This window comes from Haliotis rubra, unplaced genomic scaffold (genome assembly GCF_003918875.1).
Source record: "Haliotis rubra isolate DU_JTF1 unplaced genomic scaffold, ASM391887v1 Scf1222, whole genome shotgun sequence".
Classification (NCBI taxonomy): domain Eukaryota; kingdom Metazoa; phylum Mollusca; class Gastropoda; order Lepetellida; family Haliotidae; genus Haliotis; species Haliotis rubra.
In genome coordinates this window covers 222,169-240,133 of record NW_025765140.1, presented here as the reverse complement: position 1 = coordinate 240,133, position 17,965 = coordinate 222,169, and the positions used below count along the sequence as shown (strand labels likewise).

Sequence of the window (17,965 nt, the reverse complement as noted above, 5' to 3'; positions counted from 1 at the left end):
CGTGTAAATAGAGGGTGTTACCTGTAGGGCAGCACATGCTTTCCCTTTTCACCAACGTGTAAATAGAGCACATACTTTCCCTTTTCACCAACGTGTAAATAGAGGATGTTACCTACAGGGCAGCACATACTTTCCCTTTTCACCAACGTGTGAATACAGGATGTTACCGACAGGGCAGCACATACTTTCCCTTTTCACCAACGTGTAAATAGAGAGTGTTACCGATAGGGCAGCACATACTTTCCCTTTTCACCAACGTATAAATAGAGGATGTTACCGATAGGGCAGCACATACTTTCCTTTTCACCAACGTGTAAATAGAGGGTGTTACCGATAGGGCAGCACATACTTTCCCTTTTCACCAACGTGTAAATAGAGGATGTTACAATGTTGTAGAAAATGAATGAATAGGAACATGGTATGACTATGTACTGAGTGAGTGAGTGAGTGAGTGAGTTAGGTTTTACGCCGCTTTTAGTAATATTCCAGCAGGGGGACACCAGAAATGAGCTTCACACATTGTACCCATGTGGAGATTCGAACCCGGGTCTTCGGCGTCACGAGCGAACGCTTTAACCACTAGGCTACCCCACCGCCCCAACTATGTACTGAAGTTAATTTATAACGATTACACTTTTATCAATAAAATTAATATTTTTAGAAGGGACAAGAATATATGGATGAACAACTTTATTACAGTGTTTCAACGTAGGTATTAAAAACTCAACTTCTAAACTATCTCATACTAAAAAGGACAAAAAGAAAAAAATATATAAACGGTGAACAATGATAACAATGAAATGTATATCATTACATTGGAAATTGTTGTAGAAAATGCATAAAAACAACGTTAAAAAGAATTGTGCTGTACCGAGCTCAGTACTTCCAATGACATTTTCTGAACAAATCAGTGTGAGAAATAGTTTCCAAATTTTGCTAGCCATTTGGGCTGCTTGTGCCTGAAAGTCCACAAAATAATTCACTAGTCCGAAATTTGAATGAAGACACGGGTAATAATATGAACATTTATATAAGGCCATAATCTGGCATGATTTGAAAGTGTTTTATAAGTTAACAAGTCGAAGTCGGAGAGAGTGATATAGTTACAAAGTGACCCCAGTGACTGTGGAGATTTACTGGCCCGACTGGATTTTTACTAGCCCCGGACTAGCGGGCCAGTGGCTATTTCGCACACTCTAGTCACTTGTAACACCATCTGCCAAACTATCACGTCACTGTGAGACGTCCTGTTGTATGTTTGCATGAGCCACCCAGAGTCTTTGTCTAACTCACTCGGTCATGCAGCTTCCACGAACAACTGGCAACGGTAACCATGCCATTTTACCCTTTTCAGAAGGAGGGGTACGTGATCTAGACTGCAAATTGTCAAACTTGTGGAAGCCGCGATGGCTGAGTGGGTCCGATCGTCTGGGTGACCGACACTCAGAGTTCTGGGATGAATCCTCAATGGGACTCAACCCATAAGTACTATAATCTGTATTTTACTGAAACAAATGTAATCCCAAATATGTCATATGTTACAAACGACAAAAAGTTGGTCTAAAAGGATATAAAGGCGATGTATCATTACAAAGTAATGGACATCGTTACAGGTATGCTAGTGAAACTGTTTGATACCTTTGTTTGTACTGAACAGTGATGAGACTGGCTGTATTAGTTCGGGGTAATACGAACAGTTAAGAATCTACATACAAATGTACATATATGGCAAACACTAATCGATGATACCGATAGGTGTCCGAGTCGCGTGATGTCATCGGTATCCGTAGTTACCGGAAAGATTAGTTCCTGACGACGGTGTTTTCATAAACGTGCTCTACAAGGAGAAAAGATGAGAGCCAGTAAAAATTGTGTAATATTTAATATGAGATTCAACTTCTCACACAAACAATGATCAGTCAGAAAGTCTCATTTGATACAGATCACCTAAGGTGCCAGCATACACTAAACGCCAAAAAGACGTTACCCTCCTACCAATATCAAAGACACGTTTTACTTGTTTTCAAAAATGTAAATCAGCAGAAAATGTTTTAAAAGGCTGAAATCATAGGGATGATTATTTTACAATTTTACACACTCTACAACAGTCGTTTCATGTTATAGTAGTTGAAAAAAAGGTGACTTAAAATGGTTTATCTTTCAAAGCAGAATTTTATTTCAACCTTTCTTTTGGACATCAAAATCACTATTATTGGTTTATTTCGGCATGGACGAATATAGGACAATTTAGCTCTTCTGAAAAAGATGCATTTCGCCTAAATATGAAGGCATTTGAGAATTCTTTTTCGTGATTTGCATAAAGCTGTGTTGTTAAGCTTTCTTGTAAACTAAAACCTGCTAACATAACTTTGATAGTTTTTCAGTAATATCACAAAAGTAGGAGGGTAACGTTTCTTTTGGCGTCTTGTATAATAAACCCAGCAGACCACAAATGTAATATATTCTTCATGTTCATTCATAGGAATTATTTGTATAATGATATTTTGTACAAGACCGTGTAGATGCGAAACGTCGAGGAATACACAAACATGAAACATGGAATTGAAATAAATAAACATTTTGGAAGCTGCAGCTACTGGTTCACACATTAGTGGACAAAAACATCTCACACGTGTACTCATGGAGTCGAAAACTTCAAAACCTGCAGAACTGCAATAGGTCATGATCATGTCAGAAGAAGCTACCAAGTTAAACACGTTTCTTGGGAAGACCTGTTTCGACCTGATTCGTGGATGTGGTTAAACCGTCTTTGGGGCTACACTTATATATCTGGACTCTGATAACTAGCACTATTCTCAAAGCAAATATATGGTTTCTAATCTACTGTACTTTTGTTTTCAGTTATGTAGCAATACTACTACAAACAGCTAGCATCATAGTCAACGTTTCCGTCGGCGGTCTTACTCTACTTTTTATCCCTTCTGTACAACAGAAGAAGACGGATGAGTATCTTTGAAAAGGAGGATCAAGTATTACTGATGAACTGGACTTTTGCTTCCAGTACTGCTTTTAAAGTAAAAACCACAAGCATAATTATCCTCTTACCTTCCTTATGTCCTCTTGGTTTTCTTCCTTTCCTTTCTTTTACTTCTGTATAAAATAAGAAAACAGATGTGGAGGTGTTCACGGTTCTGTTATCCCACTACTAAAAAGGCCATGGTCCCTAGTATGGTGATCTGCCTTCTGTTGTTGGCGATCTGTAGCCTGTTTTTATATTGTATTGTTCAAATATTGCTATTAGTTTTAACTTTCCACGCTAGTTTTAATTCTAACTGTGATATTCTAGTTGTTTTACTGTCCTTCGTCGACAAGTTTTTATAATGTACATATATACCATTTCAATGTCAAGTATGTTCTCGTCACGATATGGCTGAAATATTGCCGATGTGACGTAAAATTGTAACTCACTCACTCACTACTAAAAAGGACCATCAACATCTAATAAACAGTACATGTGTACACCCGGTCTTAAATCTTAACATACGGTTGTCAGGCTCGTGTGTTTCACACATGTCATCACTTCCCAAATGCGGGGATCGATGTTCATGATGTTGATCACTGGTTTGTCATATCAAGACTCAAGAGCGGTGTTACACAGCAAACAAACATTTAATTAACAGAATCATGGGCCGCTGATAAACTTGGCTATGTACCATCACTGATAAACAGGACTTCTTATCAGTGATTAACATTTCGCATTCCTGGTTGCACTGTGGCAGTGATGTTGGTTGGTTGATTGTTTTAACTCTGTACTCAGCAATATTCCAGTAATATGGCGGCGCTCTTTAAATAATCGAGCATGGACCAGCCAATCTAATGATCAATAGCATGGACATCGATATACGCAACTAGCATGCACATCATTGAACTCTACACTACTATGGACCAAGAACCACAGCTAACCTAGTACCCATGACATGGGGGTTGCATTTGTTTACACCACCGGGCCATCCGTTCTGACGATTCATTGTAAATATTGGATAGATATGAACCATGCATAGTCAGTGCACACAAATGAGCAATGTAGTTTCTTAATGAGCGTCTAAGTACCTCTTTTTGGGGGTATTTTCTCGCTCATTCCAATCTGGATGTTGCCGTAGGTTGGACCAGAAGCTGTTCCTGGTAACATACAGAAATCCAGAATGTATCAAAATAGATCAAACTGAAATGTTTCCACAATATATATATGGTTGGGAGTATCCTCTTTGATGCATCGTGTTAACGGACGCTGTGCAGATCCCAAGTTTTAGGCAAAAACACAGTTAGACAAATGTTGTAGTGTCATTAATGCATGCATTTCAGGCGCTGGAAGCAAGGAACGCTCAGCTTGCCATTGGAAATAGTTTGCCAGATGGAATGACGATATGAGCGGCTTTCGCATCATCACTATGGTCACCAACGTGAGTGAGTGCGTGAGTATAGTTTAACGCCGCTTTTAGCAATTTTCCAGCAATATCACGGCGGGGGACATCAGGAATTGGCTTCACACATAATACCCATATGAGGAATCAAACCCAGGCCTTCGGCGTGACGAAGGAACCCTTTAACCACTAAGCTACCCAACTGCCCCTGATCACCTGAGATCGATTTAACACATGTCTTAATCTGGAAACTCAAGGTATCACTGAATACGCCTCGCCCACAAGTTGCTGGCAGTATCCTACACCTCACCGGGGTCTTTATTAATTGCTTTTCATGTTTCGAACTACGAACTTTATGAAACCCATAATTCTTTAATATGTCAAATAGAAATTTACATGGGCACTTTGACCGTTATCCTCCTTGAGTAATCAGTTAGAAAATAGCACGTTGAGCACGGAATGTGCACAGTGGCCATATTCTGGTGAACTATATTTGTGTTTACTGTACAAATATTTTTCACATTTACAAGAAACCTCTCTGCTGCTCTACGATGTTCAGGAATCAAAAACCGAATGAAAGTCCAGGGTCAATGTCCATTATCACTCTTAGCACTTCAAACCGAAAACAGGTTACCTGGTTCTTGCCGTGTGTTTTCTTCATCTTTAAATCCAAGGTTGCCATAGATATGAGCAGGCTCGGCATCTGAAATATTGTGTTACTTCCGAAAGAATTCCATACACGATATAACTTGTCAGCTCGATTTGGCAGAATGGCGATGCATAATTTGTGAACCCAACAAGTGATGTCAGAAACAAAATTACCGGGAAGCACTGACTTGACCCTTGGATCGAGTCAGGACCCTGTCACACATAAAGAGACACAAAAGTGAACAAAAGTGCATCACTTCATACGTCTGGGCATTCAGTACCCTTTTGGTATTAGAACATGAACCAATGCCAAAACAGTTGACAATTATATTGATAACTGAAAATCAGTGATGGCACCAGGTGTTTACCAAGAGGGCAAGTCTGTCTCGCCACCCCTATAAATACACAGATATGGTAATTACCTTTCCTTGGAGTCATTTCAATTTCGCAATAGGAGTTCTCAGCACCTGAAACATAAACATCCTCATTTGCCAACGCACAAATACAAGACAAAACATAATCATTCATAGGGGTAAGCCTCAGGTGTTGCTTTGTGCACATATGTCAATTTGTTTTTTAATTTTCCTTCAGACATAATGAAATATTGTTCCTGATGTAAATTAACACAAACACGTTCACTTGACAATTATACTCACATATATGGGTAGACATGCATGTAAACGGGGCAAATTTACGTTGTTCTCATCACACAGTATATGTTATATAAAATATATACCTCCACTTGGCCGCTCCGTCGACTCGTAATGCTGTTGGCTTCCTCCATCGACTGCTTTTGACGCCTGTGCAGTTCTTGTATACATGCAAAATCAAACTGGAATATTTAAAATCTGTGCGCTCAAATGAACAATGTCAAAATATTCTTGTTTATCACACATTAATGGTTCAAAACGCAAGATATAGTTCTATATTATGACAAGTTACCGTTCAGTGCGTTTTTAAAGCATGCAGCCAACAAACGGCTACAACGAACTGACAAGTTTGCCTTTGCGATGAAATTAAGTATTATACATTTTGTTAGATGTTATGTACATTACTCCGTAATCAATTACATAGGTAAACCTAGCACATGTTGGGCCATTGTGTTCCTTTGCACGTTAAATAGATCAATTGGGGCAAGTTTCTGGTCATTGACAAAGAAAACCTTCGAACCATCGACAGTTCTCGCAACGGAGTTTTCTGTCTTTCCACCAATTGGTAAGCTCGATAAAGAAAGGTTGAATGATGAATGCTAGGAAACTGTTTGAATTCTGACGCAAGTGTTTACACATTGTCTTATAGAGGAGAGGGGAGAGAGGTGAAGGGCGTAAAAATGTTGGTGAACGTTACATTTCTGATTTTAGTAGATGATGTCAAGTAACAATCAATGAGGGGGGAGAGGCTTTTGATGAATATTGAATAGCTGACACATGACATTCAGCAGAATCAGTCCCATTGAAAGAATACATTAAATCATGGCGTGAGGGAAATGATTATTTACTGTGAGAAATTACATACTGAATATTGATTAAACAACTCTCCCAATACATATATACAAACATGCAGAACACTTACCTCTGTTGGTTCTCCGCTGGTATATTCTCAGCTAGAAATAGATAAGCAGTTGTCATGTTGAGGCCAATGCTATTCTATTCAATAGAGGTAAATGATACTTGAGATATGCGCTTATATATATGCATAGTATTGTTGAAATAAAGGTTTGGTGCACGTATTTTGTACCTATGTGCATATTTTATGTCACCCATGCTATCAAATCATATCACAAATAGAGCCCGTAAAAAGGTCAAGGCAATTCTGGTACAAACGACGTTTCATTCCTTTTCGAATGGTCGCATGGTTGCTAGTTGACAGTAAGCCGATAATCCTTGCAGGAATTACACATTTCCGATACCAAATTAGCCAACTGCTGTGAAAGGCAAGCATGGTTATATACTTAGTCCGGTCCGGTAGTAAAATCATATTTGGCGGTCGAGCAAATTGGAATAAGAACTGGTTCTTGAATATACGCCTGTCACCGGAAATGTGGTACAGGAAGTACGGGCCGTACATTGTATGCACTTACGTTTAGCAGCATGTCTTCTCCTCCTCTGGTAGATAACGATGAGGAGGAGGATAACGATGATACCTATGCCTACAGATCCTGTTGCTATGGCAATCACTTTATTCTTGCTTGTAGTGCCATCGTTCCCGATCAAAGAGGAAGCTTGCACTGCGACCGAACAGATCAAAATGAAGAAATGCAAGTAGAAAGATGTGGGTTTGACATGTCTTCTATGAGAATTTACTATATGAGAAGATGTATATGAAGTTGGAAATCAGAAAATACTTCAAACTATGAAATCGGCTTTGCTAAACATCATGTCAACTATTATAACCGAAATGTGAGTTCCTCAACGTTTAGGCTGAGAATTTGTCAACGAGCAAGAGTTACTCACAGACTTCGATGCTTGTTTGAACAGTTGATGTCCCTTGTTCATTAGTGGCAGAGCACGATAGGTTCCCCGAATCAGAAGATGACACGTGTTTCAGAAATGTCTGTCCGTAACTGATATCGCCGTTGTGACGCCACATGTAGGAGGTGACGGCAGGGTTTGCATCGTCAACGACACATTCAACCTCAACAGCATTCCCGGCCGTGACACTGATGACACCTTCCCTCGTTGACAGGTGGATCTCCGGTGGATCTTATGTCAGATACAAGATTCCAGTTCATGTTTTACAGGGTTTGAAAAATAACCACGGCGTTAAACATTCAAAATACACCGATTATTATGCAATATTTAAACCCTATTCAAACACATGATTTACAAAGAAGAACAACTAAATGCCAAAAGTGAAGTAACTGGTTGTTTGTGTCAAATGATTTTTTAATAGCGAACCAACTTCATTTGATTAGGGCTCCATGCAGGAAGCAAATGTACTGCAAGTCCCCATGGTCCCTAGTATGGTGATCTACCTTCAGTTGTTGGCAATATATAGCCTGTTTTATATTGTATTGTGATATATAGTTAAACTGTTTTAGATCTAATTACTAGTTTTAACTTCGAATCTGTGATAATCTAGTTATTTTACAGTTTTTACAATTTACCATTCATTACTATGTATAAAATTAATTGTTCTCGTCACGATATGGCTGAAACATTGCCGATGTGACGATTTATTTTAACTCACTCACTCACTCCTTTGATTAGGACAGTATCACTGACCAGATGAAACAGTAAGTTATTTTTAATATATTTCAGGTGTTTCAGTTTACATTCACCAGCACTTGATCAGCCAATCTAATATTTGAGCAAAACAATATTCTTATCTACACACTGATTGAGACTTGATGACGTAAACGACCTTTGTAATACGTGTACAATTAGTTTGAATGATTATTCCGAATTAACGTCGTTGAATCATAACTGAAATCCAAGATATCCGTCGAGTAAATGATAATGTGAAGTTGCCCTTACATTTCACATTTATAGTTGCATCTGTCCTTACAGGTGCCATCGTGTGTCTATTGTCAACAGTGCAGGACAATTGTCCACGGTCAGACTTGGTAACGTTCTGAATCAGGAAGGTCGACCCAGTACATGTTTGTCCATTGTGGGACCATCGAAATGTGTAGGCAGTGGGGCTAACGTCATCCACTGTACACTGTACAAGTAGGTCTTCACCGACAACAACATCAAGGGTGTTGTTTCTTGGTTCCAGATGAACCAAAGGCATATCTGGGAATTAAAAATCACTGTAGAATATAAGCTGATTGTCACTTAAATATATTTCAATCATAGATCACGTGAGCAAAAGATTATAAACTTACATGTATTGACGATGATCTTTGTCATTACGAGTGATGTCCCCTGTCCATTTGTGGCAGAGCAGGATAGATTCCCGGCATCAGACGTTGATACATCACCCTTTGTAAACACTTCACCATGACTAATGCTGTTGTTATGTAACCACGTGAAGGAGGTGACGGAGGGATTGGCGTCGTCAACGACACAAACAACAGTGACATCGCCACCCTGTTTGACATTGATGACCAGTCGGTTTGGCTCGAGGTGTATTTTCGGTGGATCTTAAAACAAATGTTACAAGGAGAGATTATATGCATGAACACGTATCTAGCAAGGTATGCCAATGACTCAACAGGACAGACATGAAGAAGGACAATAGCACAGCTTACATATGACATTAACAGTTACAACTGCCCGTCCAGGCGTCATCATGTGTCCATTGTCAGCAGTACAAGTCAGTTGCCCTTGGTCGGACTTGGTTACGTTACGTTTGATGAAGGTCGACCCAGTATTTGTCCGTCCGTCGTGTGACCACCTGAATGTATGGACACTAGGGTTGGCATCATCCACGACACACTGCACCCGGAGGTCTTCACCGACACCAACATTGATGGTGTCATTGCTCGGTTCCAGATGTACTTCTGGCGGGTCTGGAGACATATATAATAGTTTGTAATATTGTGGTATTGTGCATTATCACTATTGTAATATCATCTCAAACGGAATTTATAAGACGAAATAAACATGTTACTCCGGTTAAAATTTAACAAAATTTAATCATTCTGAACGAACATGCATTTTCGGCTTTGACAGTGTGATCGTTTGAATCGATAATCTGCATTGTTAATAAGGAAAATTCGAATCAATTTCAAAATATCATTGACTCGATTTGCAAAATATTGCCACATTACCAGATTTTCAAATGATTGAATGGTTCACAAAATTTGCTAACATATTTAGCCAGTCCCATACATTTGCAAATGTCTGTTTTTCTTAGATATATAGAAATGAACTGCTGAAACAAACGCCTGTGAGTTTCCTTTTTTCTAGAGTGTATTTAGTCAGTCCCATGAATGTACATTTGCAAATGTCTGTTTTTTCTTAGGTATTGTCTGTAATATATAACATACGATCTACAATTACAGACGTAAAACTAGTATAATGGAGCATATGATGTTTCTTGAATGTATGGGTGGCACAGCTGGTCAGGTGGTCTTTTGTGCTGTAACACTGAGAGACCTACCAGACCCATTTGATCATGGTTTGAATTCAATATTCTACATGGTTGTCATCTCTTCGGGATTCAATCTTACATTCAGTAGACACGCTGTTCAAGGTTACCTATTTACAAACTCACAAACACTTGGATTCGTGTCAGAGAAAATAAGCCCTATTACCACAAACACATCTTTGCCTCCCCAATAAGTGTATACATACATTTCCGTTCCCCTTTATGATTATTACATCGTATAACCTTCATGGCAGTCGCAGAACACTCACACCACACGTTTATTCGAGTAGAGACGAGCACGTTCTCAATTGTGCATGTCAAAATTCCTGAATCATTCTTGGACGTTATTGTTGTACTGAAGACCTGGCCACTGTAAGAACGTCCGCTGTGGGTCCACCGGTACGAAGTTGCCGGATAGTTAAAGTCATCAACCACACACACAACACTGATCAACTGACCAAGGATGACGTTGAGGACACTTCCTGGAGGTTCCAGATGGACAGCTGAAAGGTGTTAAGACATGTGCAGTATGTAATCTGTACACATGTTTCTAACATGCAGGCAAAGGGAACATTATATACGAAAACGGACCACCACCACCACACCTACCTCTCCCCAAGAGTTGTCGCGGTAACAATATGCATTGTCTAGAATGGCAACTGCAGTTGTGCTTAAACAAAATATATAAATAGTGTCTTGAAAATGGCTTTAAATTTTCTAAATCAAAAACAAATTGTATACATTTCAACCGTAAATATAAACCGCATCAAGACCCAGAACTATTTTTAATTGACACTCCCACTGACGTTGTCAAGGAGTCCAAGTTCTTGGGTCTAATTTTCGACCCCCATTTATCAAATATCTAAAAAATTAATTCCTGAACGCACTCGATTTACTCAAATTCGTTTCTAATTCAAAGTAGAGAGGGCATCATACTGCCCTCCTTCACTTATATAGATCACTCATCCGTTCGAAACTTGATTACGGTTCCATCGTAAATGGTGGAGCCTGCAAAAGCAATATAAAACTGTTAGATTCTGTCAGCCACCAAGGTCTAAGACTTGGGTCCGTTAGAACTTCTTCTGCTGACGTCGAGGCCGATGAGCCATCCCTTATCCAACGCCGTATATCCTTACACTATATATAAAAATAATATTCTAACGACTCTGTGTCTTTAATCCTTTCTATGGGGATCTGTACAAGAAGAAGTCATCTCTTATTCCACCTCCAGGAATAAGAATAAAACCTTTCCTTTCTGCTGCTTTCATTGAACTACAAAATATAGCTCCTCCCCGTCTTCTTTCTTCTGTTCCTTGGTAATTAGTGAAGTTGACCGAACACTGACCACGTTTAAAACATCCGAAACTAATCAATTACAATATAAACAAGAACATACTCTATTAAAAAGTAAATATTATACATACAAATTATGGGATCCAATGATGGTGGCGAAGTTGCTTGTGCCACTGTCATTGGATCCAGAACATTATCTTCTAGAATACCAGATAACCGCTATATTTCTACAGCAGAAGCAACCGCCATATTAACGGCTCTTAAATATAATGAAAAAAAACCACCCCAAATATCAATAATATCTACTCTTTTCAGACTCTTTTTCGTGCATTCATGGTGTTAAAACTTATCTTGTAAATATTCAGTTTTAATTGAAATTATTGAAGTTCATATTGATCTTTCTACTGGCCAATACGACCTCGTCCTCTGTTGCTTACCCAGCCATGCTGGAATTTCTGGTAACACAATGACCGATTTTGCTGCTGAGGCAGCACTTACCGAATATGTGACACCACTTCTTATCCTATACTGCGATTACAAAGCCGTCATTAGATCTTATTCCCGTGATCCTCCGTTGTGCATCCAGTGTGATGCAAGAATCACGGTCAAGCGTGTCCTGCTTGTCTGTGTTGATTTTTTCCATCACAAGGGATAAGGATTTCAATGTCAAAACATTGAAGGATCTTAAAACATTGGAATTTCGAATCGGTTAACTGGTAAGGTCAACATGAAACATGTTTGGTCTCAATGCTGTGAATTACTGTCGTCTTAAAGTTCAAAATCCAGTAAGGCCAACAACCTAACCATACATATATGTACTGCATTCTGATCTGAAGTTCCTCTATCTATGGTTTCTCATATCCCTATTTATAAGTAACCCCCATCAAAAGAGTCCATTGTACGTTTCCAACAATACCATAACCAACACTGACACATGATAATGATACAATGTGTTCCGGGGAAGGGTTACTGTATCCTGTCCCGTAGATTGCACAAGTCAGAGTGGTGAGCCTCGTTTAGTAATAATACAATCATATGGCCAATAAACAAATGTGCCCCTTAGCAGACAACCCAGTAATCAGTGTCACGAGCAATGATCCAAACCATACCTATAGGAAAAGAAAAACACTCGACACCAACAGCTTCAGGATCGCTACAGTCATTTGTTCCCCATGGACTGTGCTTGCAGTCCTTTAGATCTGTGTCCAGTTGCGTGCACTGGACGTCATCTAGCCCACATTTTATTGGAACTGCTTTCATCAATTACGTTTCCAATCCTGTAAAGGAAACATAAATAGAGGCCTTTTCGAAAAACTGAACCATCTTGTTTTAGTGACATATTATGGTTGGTTAGATGGATTGGTTTGACGCTGCTTTGAACTGTTAAGTTATATCTAGGCGTGACAGCATGATGTGTGATGCAGACCGCAGAATTGTATCACTTAGTGAAACCAAGGAGCACGGGGCTGCTGCTGGCAAGCTTATAAAATCGGGATTGGAACCCCGATCAGTGGAACAGCATGCAGCAGAAATCATCATCAGCGTGTCAGCATTTTACAACACGAGTCAAAGCTGTTCCATTTTTGTTTGCACCAGTGTATAGGTGTTACAGATATAGATTGTATAAGTTGTTAAAAAATGAAATTTCTAACCTTTCCCAGCACTCTAAGTGATCGTTTTACATGCTATATCGTTCCCTGTTTGAGATAATGAGTTTGAAATAAATTTCAAATAATTTGCCTGTTGCTTTTGAACTTTTACAAAGTTAATAATCCTAGGTTGATATCTTTCAATGAAAGACTGTTTATTAATTAATTGTTTTCTTGAAAGAAGATCATGAACTACCACTTACTCGTACCCCAGAGCCCTGCACACAACAGTAGCTTCCACTGCTCCAAAGTCATCATCACACACTGTTCCCCAGCTACCGGAGTGGAGTACCTGCAGGAGTCCACTTTTGTAGCTTGTCAGCTTCATGGTTATGTCACCTGTTGAAGCAGCATAGCGAAAAACATTAAATATTCTCTTATATATTGTTCAAAACTGGAAAGCCATAGACTAACTTTGAAACGGTTTAGTGTGTATATTTCATTTAATTTGATTTGTAACAGGATGAAACGAAGCCTGGTGATAGTCACACGTTCTGTAGACATAAAGACAATACTGACTGCCCTGTCACACGACACGTATGTCTGCATGGTGTGTGATCCTATAAGTACCTGGTGTCACTTCTATAAACCTCCCTGGAACAGACGAATAAATCTACGTATTCCCTTGCAGGACTCTCTCCTCCGTTATTTTTGCAACGCATTTGTCAGATGTACCTATGTCTGTGTTAACAAGACATTACCAGTTCAATTATGATGAGAGCCAACAGTGGCAGAAAGCGTTGTTGTGTTGAAACACGTACTTTATCGGTTTGGGAAGATTGCTATTTTTCGATTTCATTTTCATGTATTCCTAATCATGACCGAGAATAGACAGTGTCCATGAGTTGCACAAGAACAATAGTTCAATGATAAATGATGCCCCTCATATTCACGTAAATATTTGTCAAGATGACAACTCACTTGGATCACATATGATGCCAACATCTTCACTGTGACTGCAATCGTTGTCGCCCCATGTGTTGTGTGAACAGCTAGCCAGAGATGATTCTGTACCGGAGCAACTCACGCCATCCAACCAAATCCTCCCTCCTCCAAATCCAAAGTTCTGAATCGCCCTTGGTGTGACGCCGCTTTTACTAAACGCACAAATTGTTAAATTCAAGAAATTGTTTTTCTTTGTCCCTAAATTGTCACGAAATTAAGGTTTACAGTTATGTCTTACAATGTACTATTGTCATACAGATCTCACCTACCTTAGTATATATGGCATATTTTTATTCACCCGTTGAAGATATCACTGCTTAATACATATACAATGTAAATTACACGCTGGTTGAAGTCATTTGGTCCCTTGTTCATACCCCTAGTGTTTTTTTTTAAAAATCAAATCAAATTGACTAATGATGACAACCATAATTGAAATGTATTCATACGCATGACCACTGTTATGGCGGTGTAATGCACTCGTTCTGTAATTGTTGTTTTTTATAGACGTTGAATCGACATGTTTTCTGACTTCAGCAATTCTAAAGACTTCACTGAATGGAAATAATGACACGTGTCTGGATGCCTGGATGCGTAATCTAAATAATCATGTATGAGATTACCAGGTCACAATGATTTTTGCCTCTGAGCATATTGTAACCTGTCTGAGGGTATTGCTATTGTCATACATACCTCAACTACCTTAGTATATGACACAAGTACACACCTTAACTATCTCCGGTACTATTGCAACTTGCTTGTTTCACAAGCAAGCTACCACCGTCGGTAATACCAGGGATAATCTACAACAGGGATAGGTCACTCGCTTGCTTTCCTTACCATTTGTACTAATTAGCGTGTGCCTCGTCATGTTCCAACGCAAACAGTGACTTGGTTCGTTCCCAGCGCAACTTCGGCTGCGTTTAACAGTACTTCAGCCAGTTGTTTGTATTATTACAATGAATGAATGAATGAATGAATGCAGAGCAAGAGTTATATGTGAATGAATGAATGAAAGGAAGAATAAGAACAAAAGAAAGAATACATATGTGAATGAATGAAAGAATAAATGATACACCACGGCCATCCCTGCCCAAACATGTTAAAGAACGCAAAACTATCGCTAGAGCACATGTGTTAACATCAGCTGTTCTTTTCTTTTAAATCTACTTTGAAACATTTTTTTTACATAAGTAATTAATTCAGATATCTTATTGCATGTGTGGAATGGCATGGACATTGACAGAATGTTAACTGACACAGTCACACACCCCTCAAAAACAGAAAGTTTAGAACTATCACAAAGCGTTGTAAACACCTTTCCAGTTTTGTCAAGTACTAAGATCAACAAGAAAGACAGAAGTTTAAGAACTAAAACACTCAAACATCACAAACATCAATGGCGTATCAGAACACATCGGCGATATGTCATATTTTTCACACACCTCAAATACACCCTAACAATTCTTTTTAAATTATAAAACTATCACTATTACTTGCAAACACCTTTCACCTGATGGGATATTTCCCTCATAAAAACTAAAGGTGTATGTGAAAGATGTTGTAGAACAATAACTAGAAACACTCAAACAACGCCCTGTAGTATTTCAATGGCAGATCGGCGATATGTCATATTTTTCACACACCTCAATTACACCCTAACATTTTTTTCAGTTATAAAACTATCACTGTTAATTGCAAACACCTTTCAACTTATGGTATATTTCCCTTCTAAAAAGTAAACGAATATGTGAAAGAAGTTTTTAGCGATAGAATTTAGTCTTTCTTCGCTGTGTACCGAGAATTGAAGCCAGTGAGCTACAACATGCTGACTTGAAACTTTACTACAAATCTACTGAACTAATACTGACACTAATAACAATTATTTGACTTCAAATGAAGTGACAGAATAGGTAACTTATCTTCTACATGTAGGTTTTCAGTTGTCACAACACTCAGCGAATGTAATCAGCTGTTGAAAATAAACCGGGCTCAATCTTAAAATCTACGCTTCCGCCATATTGGCTACACTGGTCACGTGACGAGCCGAGGCATACGCTAAGGGGCTTTTCGAAGAGTGACCACTCCCCGTTATATAGTCTCCCTGGTAGTACTTAGTGCATTGAGGCGAAGGTGTTACAATAATGTATACAATAGCGTATTATAACCTATGTTCTTGTGATACATTCCTCAGGATACATTCCTATAACATAGAGCATTACTATTCTGATACATACCTCACTTATCTCAATTCATCACACACGTATTTCTATAAAACGATATGTTTCTAATGTCACACTCCTGACCTATCTCTAGAGTGTCACTACAGTCATGCATACAACCTGTACAAACTCCTCACAGATACCTATGTCTCTCTATAAGTAGGTGTTTAACATCAATATTCTAGCGACATGACAATACACCGTAAATAGAAGAGATACATTTAATACATGGTGTCTTACTATCGCCGTAGTTGTCTGCAGGCCACGGTAGCTTCCTCTACACCAAAGCCGTCGTCACACACCGTGCCCCATGTGCCGTTATAGTAAACCTCAAGTCTCCCAATACCGTTGTCCAGTGGGGACACCAGTCGGATTGTCTGACCAAACACTGAAAAGTAAAGATACTTTGTCAATATTTAACAACATTGACAGAAACACTTCTGTACACTCATAATGACAGAACAATAAGTATACTAAATTCTAGCGAAGTACAAAAGATTAGACACATTTGCCTGAAACCTACCACTGCAAGACACACTTGTAAGAAGAATTATATAAGCTGCCGCCCACTTCGTCATGTTGATTGCAAGGTAACGTGTTTCTGGGTATGGTCGACGGATGAATATCGTACAGCATACACTCTGACATGAGAGATAGGAAGCTACTTTCTTATCGAGTGGTGTCTTTGTGTGTGCATGTAGCCCTTCCTGGTTGATAACATAACTGTGTCTAACATCAGAACAATCTAGGTGATTAGGACATGCAGAGTACAGCCATGACTTGCAACTGTGTGAATTCATTGCAGTATTTACCTTGATAGAATGAGGGCAAGTGTGCATTGAGGTTGCAGCCTTTGGGGATCAATACATGGACAGGGTATATGACAAAATTCATAAAGTACGCGCGACTCAGTTGCCGCACAGCAGCACGGGAGGAAACAACAGTCTGTCAAATTTTGAACAAAACCATTGAAACAATATCGTCATTAGGTGAACCGGGTTTCTTTCTTCTTGGTCACTATGACAGCGCTTCGTAATATATTTACATCCAGTGAAAGATGTCAAAATGGCCGATACGAAAACAACGTCGCCGGAATTATATTGGAAGTTATTCGCGAAAATTCGTCGATAGCAGCTATTTGTCATCATTGATGAATAGGCCAATCATTGAAACTTGATTAAGTGACAGACATGGATGAAGTATGTTGTATAATTAGCACTGGTATATAGTGTGCAATGAATGGCTAGTTATTAGCGTCAGTATCTATATTAGCTTAACATCAGCTATATTGACCCGTGGAGGTCCTGGTTAGAATATTGATCTTCAGTAACCCATGCTTGCCGTAAGAGGCGACTAACGGGATCGGATGGTCAGGCTCGCTGACTTGGTTGACACATATCATCGGTTCCCATTGATGCTCATGTCGTTGATCACTGGATTGTCTGGTCCAGACTCGATTATTTACAGACCGCCTCCATATGGCTGGAATATTGCTGTGCGGTGTAAAACTAAACTAACTCACTCACTAACATCAGCTATTACTTTCAACGAGTTTTATAGTTTTCCGGTTTTTTTGCACTTAATGAAGATGTGCCATGTTCTCCATGTTTTGATTGGGTTTGTCTTTACCTGTCCCTTTTTTAACTCAGGCCCAAATGTTTTGAATGACCCTGTTGTTAGCTTTGTATGCTTGTCTCATGCAGCTCGGTCACCACTGTCGACAGCAAGTGAAGGGATACAGGAGACTTTTTACATTCATGGTACGTTTCAACAAAACACATCTTTTCAT

At 39.1% G+C, this 17,965-nt stretch overlaps 1 protein-coding gene across 3 annotated transcripts in view; it reads right to left on the bottom strand.

The window, feature by feature from the left end:
* Positions 1-675: 675 nt before the first annotated feature.
* Positions 676-17,965, bottom strand: part of LOC124265962 (deleted in malignant brain tumors 1 protein-like) — a 38,489-nt gene continuing 21,199 nt past the window's right edge. The window contains exons 1-15 of one of the 3 annotated variants that reach the window (XM_046700783.1): positions 13,213-13,348; positions 12,470-12,637; positions 10,337-10,570; positions 9,226-9,486; positions 8,860-9,117; positions 8,507-8,767; positions 7,484-7,732; positions 7,111-7,257; positions 6,603-6,633; positions 5,767-5,840; positions 5,453-5,497; positions 5,017-5,085; positions 4,072-4,140; positions 3,067-3,111; positions 676-1,837 (exon numbers count right to left, since the gene is read on the bottom strand). In XM_046700783.1, coding sequence (XP_046556739.1) covers positions 1,803-1,837; positions 3,067-3,111; positions 4,072-4,140; positions 5,017-5,085; positions 5,453-5,497; positions 5,767-5,840; positions 6,603-6,633; positions 7,111-7,257; positions 7,484-7,732; positions 8,507-8,767; positions 8,860-9,117; positions 9,226-9,486; positions 10,337-10,570; positions 12,470-12,620 — 1,929 coding nt within the window. In that variant the 5' untranslated portion in view covers positions 12,621-12,637; positions 13,213-13,348 and the 3' untranslated portion in view covers positions 676-1,802. Of the gene's footprint in view, positions 1,838-3,066; positions 3,112-4,071; positions 4,141-5,016; positions 5,086-5,452; positions 5,498-5,766; positions 5,841-6,602; positions 6,634-7,110; positions 7,258-7,483; positions 7,733-8,506; positions 8,768-8,859; positions 9,118-9,225; positions 9,487-10,336; positions 10,571-12,469; positions 12,638-13,212; positions 13,349-17,965 lie in introns of those variants that run through there. The other 2 variants (XM_046700782.1, XM_046700784.1) reach the window with 2 other exon arrangements.